Source organism: Euprymna scolopes, chromosome 31 (genome assembly GCF_053919585.1).
Source record: "Euprymna scolopes isolate OS-2025 chromosome 31, ASM5391958v1, whole genome shotgun sequence".
In the NCBI taxonomy this organism is placed as follows: domain Eukaryota; kingdom Metazoa; phylum Mollusca; class Cephalopoda; order Sepiida; family Sepiolidae; genus Euprymna; species Euprymna scolopes.
The window spans coordinates 49,019,494-49,024,288 of NC_136512.1; the positions used below are offsets into that span (position 1 = coordinate 49,019,494).

At 36.3% G+C, this 4,795-nt stretch overlaps 1 protein-coding gene across 1 annotated transcript; it reads left to right on the forward strand.

Annotated features, from left to right (window-relative positions):
* Positions 1-4,243: 4,243 nt before the first annotated feature.
* Positions 4,244-4,579, forward strand: LOC145255536 (uncharacterized). Its single transcript, XM_080113992.1, has one exon. The coding sequence runs from the start codon at positions 4,244-4,246 to the stop codon at positions 4,577-4,579; it is 336 nt and encodes a 111-aa protein (XP_079970118.1).
* The last annotated feature ends 216 nt before the right edge of the window (positions 4,580-4,795 follow it).

Sequence of the window (4,795 nt, forward strand, 5' to 3'; positions counted from 1 at the left end):
TTAAATTGGTCTGCGGAAATTTCATTCAATTTAAATGATTCGCATAAACAGTTCACAGTGCAAGCATATTCTAGATAGTCTTCAGCTTCTGCCTTCTGAATGTTCAAACATTTGTATCTAGAGTGAAATAGGCTATCCCTTTTATCAAATATTTTCGACAAGGTACTAATTGTTTCCTCGAACGAAACCTCCTCCGGTTTTTTTGGTAGAATTAGATTTGCATACTTGGTGTTTTCATCAGTACCCAGTTTTTGTAGTAGCAGGGTAACTTTTTCCTCATCGGTCCAGTCTAAACATCTTTTCGTAAAAATTGTTTCATATCTTCTGTAGTATGCAGGGAAAGTAACACCAGTATCCGGGGAGTAACGAAATTCCGTTAGTGAATTCGAAATACCCTCGGCAGAAAAATTAGTCTTCTTCCCGGTCGACGTTAGAATTAGCTTTTCTAAATTCTTTTGCTGTGTCGACATTTGTCGTTGTAGTATGTTTGTTTGTTCTTGTTGTGCCTCTAAAGTTTTTTGTGTTCTTTCTTGTTGTTGTTGCAGCTGTTGCTGTAGCTGTTGTTGTTGAATTTGTTGTTGTTGTTGTTGTTGCGCTAAAAATTGTTGAGTCATTTTTGTCTGTTCCTGGATGCTAAGGGCTAGAGCCTTAGTTAACTCTGCTAATTGTTCCATGTTAGCTTCTAGTACAAAAATGTCTTTTCGAATTCTACACAATAATTCCAAAGAAAAATCGTAAATTTACGTATATCGTAAATTAGTAGCAATATGCAGACACAACACGTTTCAACAAAGTTCATCCATAGTAATTCAACAGGCTTTGTAAAATAATTCTTTTTTTTTTTTTTTTTTTTTTTTTTTTTTTTTTCAACAACGTAAGTTCATACACAAAATATTTCTTACTTCCCACGACAAATAGTTCCAATTATTTATATAAAGGCAATAACAAACAATTAATTTTCCAAAAAAAAAAATATATATATGGCTGCCGTTCCCACGTGGCATAAAATGGTACAATAGTCGTTGTATTTATATTTTTTCTTTCGAAACTCGTAATCCTTTAGTGTAGTTTCGAATTCAACTTGCGACCATTTTTTTTTTTTTTTTTTTTTTTTTACTTGTCAAAATAAATATAAATTCCACTTTACCTTGAACATGTTTCTATAATTTCTTGTGAGTTCTTTACGAAGAAAAATCCGTACTTTTCGCTACTTTAGGTAGGAAAAATTTTTAAATTCATTGACGCACGTGGTCAAAAATCCTTGTGTAGTTTGTTTTTTTCGTAAAACAAAAAATCCTTGCATTGTACACAGTCCTTGGTACGGTAATTTATCTCTGTTAAGAGAAAGAACATCCTTTCGTCGCCATTGTTATATTCCTAAATACTTAGGAAATAAAGACAAACGTGAGTTACACCGAGTGGTATGTGTAATGGGGTTTATTTATAATACAGAAACGTAAGGCTGCTCGCCTAAGGTAAATAGAAGTACATAGTAACAAGTATGGGGAAGAAAGTCTGATAATCAACACGTAAGACTATCCGTCTTACTGCGACTGCTTGTCTGCCGCTGTCTGCCAAACAGTCCAATATATATATACAGTTTGTAACCGGTGTATAGCCAGTTATGTTCCTTCACAACAGTAACTTTCCAAAATGATTTTCAGGGGCGCTGAAAATGAAAATAGCGTTTAAAATTCCGGAAAACAAGTATTTTCACAAATATTAAATACTGTTAGTTTCAAAAAAGTAGGGGGTCACTTGTATATAATAATTTTACAATTTTTAAATGAGCATCCACTTTATGGACACCTTTTGTTTGGGGGGGGGGGAGGTCAGCGTACAATGAACACAATTTACCGTAAACTGAGCACCCAACTTTTGGGAGGAAGGGGAGGGGCTAACAGGTATTAATAATCGATTTGACGTGCAATAACACCAAAACAAAAAAGTGAGTGCTTATTTTACATTAAATTGTGTTCATTGTATGTTGACCCCCACCCTGAAAAAAAAAAAAAATGTGGCCATAAAGTGAGTGCTCATTTTGCGTTAAATCATTATAGAAAGGTGATTCCCTACTTTAAAAAAATTTTTTTTTCATATCTTGGAAACTTCTCGTATGTCGGATTTTCATATGTTATTTTCGTTTTCAGCACCCCCAAAACCTTTAAAAGTGGCAATTTTAAAGGATTTTTCGAGAGTAGAAAGATTCTTCATATTTACCAAAAAAAGAAATAATGCCAGATTAAGTTTTACACTGAGTAAATGTGCTCCATTTTTTAATTTATAATTAAAAGCATTGAACAATACAAAGTACAATTTTGTGGTAATTATTTTTATATTGGGAAGGGGAGACTCTTTTGTAAGTATTCTTCCACCTTAAGATTGAATAGAAAAAAAAATAGCATGAAAGTTGAATTTAACCTGAAAACACTAATTGCAAACAATGTGGTACAAAAATATATAAGCACCCAATTTTAAAGTAGATATTAATCTCGGATGCATATGATGGCAGAGCGCGATACCATATGCCAGCATAACTTATGAATTTTTTGGTACCACGCAATTTTGAATTAGTTTTCTCATGTTAAATTAATAGTTTACGATATTTTTTCTTACATTGTAAGGGTGAAGCACCCTTCTCATGTAAAGAATGGCTTTCAGAATAATAACATAATTATTTCAGCTTTTTGCATTTTCAATAATAACGCATTTTCAATAATTTAACCCATTTAAAGTTTAAGAATCAGATCCACCATTGTTTGTTATTTAAATAAACCGTTCTGTTTATAATGTTTACTTTTACAGCTTAATTAAATAAATTATTTCTTAAATAGCGTTTACATTTATATTTGGTAATGTTCAAGTGAGTACAGCAATTTAATTCCTCACCACCAGCAAAAAATGGAAATGGATGGCGGTTTGCGAGAAAACTGGGCACTTTTCCAACTAACATGGGAGAACTATGCAGGCACGATGGAAATTGGGAAAAAAGCAGCAAACATACAAATAGGAACACTTCTTTCACTAATAGGCAAGGAATGTCTGCAAATATACAAAAACCTGCCGATGTCGGCAGAGGATGGAGCAGACATAAAAAAATTTTTGGAAAGACTGACAGAGTACTTTGAACCCAAACAGAACATCATATACCAATGGTATATGTTTAATTCCTGTACACAGGAACAGGGCAGAAAATTTGACATGTATTTGATCCAACTAAGACACTTAATCAAAACGTGTGACTACAGTGCCCTTGAGGATGAGCTACTGCGTGACCAAATAGTAACAGGCACCAGTAATAATAATGTTCAGGCCAGACTCCTCAATGAATCTGGACTCACCTTAGACAGGCCGATAAATATTTGCAGGAGCACCGAAAAGGCTGAACAACAGCTCGGCAAACTGAACAACCTAACAGAAACGATCCAGTACACCAAGGGAGATAAGAAAAAGATACAAGAATTCATAAAGGACTGCAAATTCTGTGAACAGAGCCATGACAAAGGAAATGTCAGGCTTATGGACTCACATGTGCTGTCTGCTTAAAGCGCAACCATATTGCCAGAGTATGCCAATCACAGGCGCAACCCACCCCATCACAACGGCAAAATAAATCCTCAACACAGCAAACTGAAAAGGTGCGCTATGTGGAAACAGAAACAGTCAGCAGTGAGGAAAGCATTTATGCCCTGAGAAGTTTCACAGATCGCAAACACTATCAGGCAGAAGTTTGCATATCCACCCCAGGAGACAGCACAAAAACCTTATGCAAATTCCAAATTGATACTGGGGCCAACTGCAGTACCTTGGCCTTTGCTGACTATAAACGCATTACTAAGGCACCATTACAACCGTCTCTCACAAAGTTGAAGCTGTACGACAACTCTATACTTCAACCTTTAGGCTCAATAACACTCCACTGTGAAGTGAAGGGAATAAAAAAAAGGTCACATTCCAAGTCGTGGATGGCAACTCACCATCTTTACTTTCTGGACGGGCTAGCTCTGCACTGAAGCTCATAGCTTTTAACACAGAATGTGTGCAACAGCTGAGCGAAGTAAAGGAGGCAAAACCAATTACAAAAGAAGAAATCCTCAACAATTACAGCGACATTTTCTCTGGACTGGGAAGGTTACCAGGTGAATATAAAATTGAAATTGATCCAAACCTCTAGCCTATGCAAAATAGTCCTTGCCGAGTCCTTCTGCCATTTAAAACGGAGTTAAAAAGAAAACTTAACAAAATGGTCAATGAAGGAATAATAGTCTGGGTCACTGAGCCAACTTCATGGATCAATAACCTAGTTGTCATACAGAAACCTAATAAAATGCGAATATGCATTGACCCATATCACCTGAATAAGGTGATCAGGTGCAACCACTACCCAACCCCAACAGTCGAGGAAATCGCAACGAAAATGGAGAACGTTCTAGACGAGCCATCCTCATATTTAACGACATGCTGGACCCCTTTTGGCAGGATACGGTGGCTTCGAATGCCATTTGAAATCAGCTCAGCCCCCAAGAATGGCAGCAACGACTTGACTGCTGTTTTAAAGGATTCCATAACATACAAGTGATGGCAGACGATACTATACTCTACGGGTCCGGTGATAGCAATGCAGAAGCTGAAAAAAGCCATGACGCTGCTCTTGTGGCACTTCTAGAAAGGTGCCGCAAAGAAGGAATAATGCTCAACCCTAATAAGTTCAACTTCAAAAAAACCTCTGTTAGTTACATGGGATATAGTTTCAGTGCACAAAGGTTGGCACCAGATCTGAATAAAGTCAAAGCAA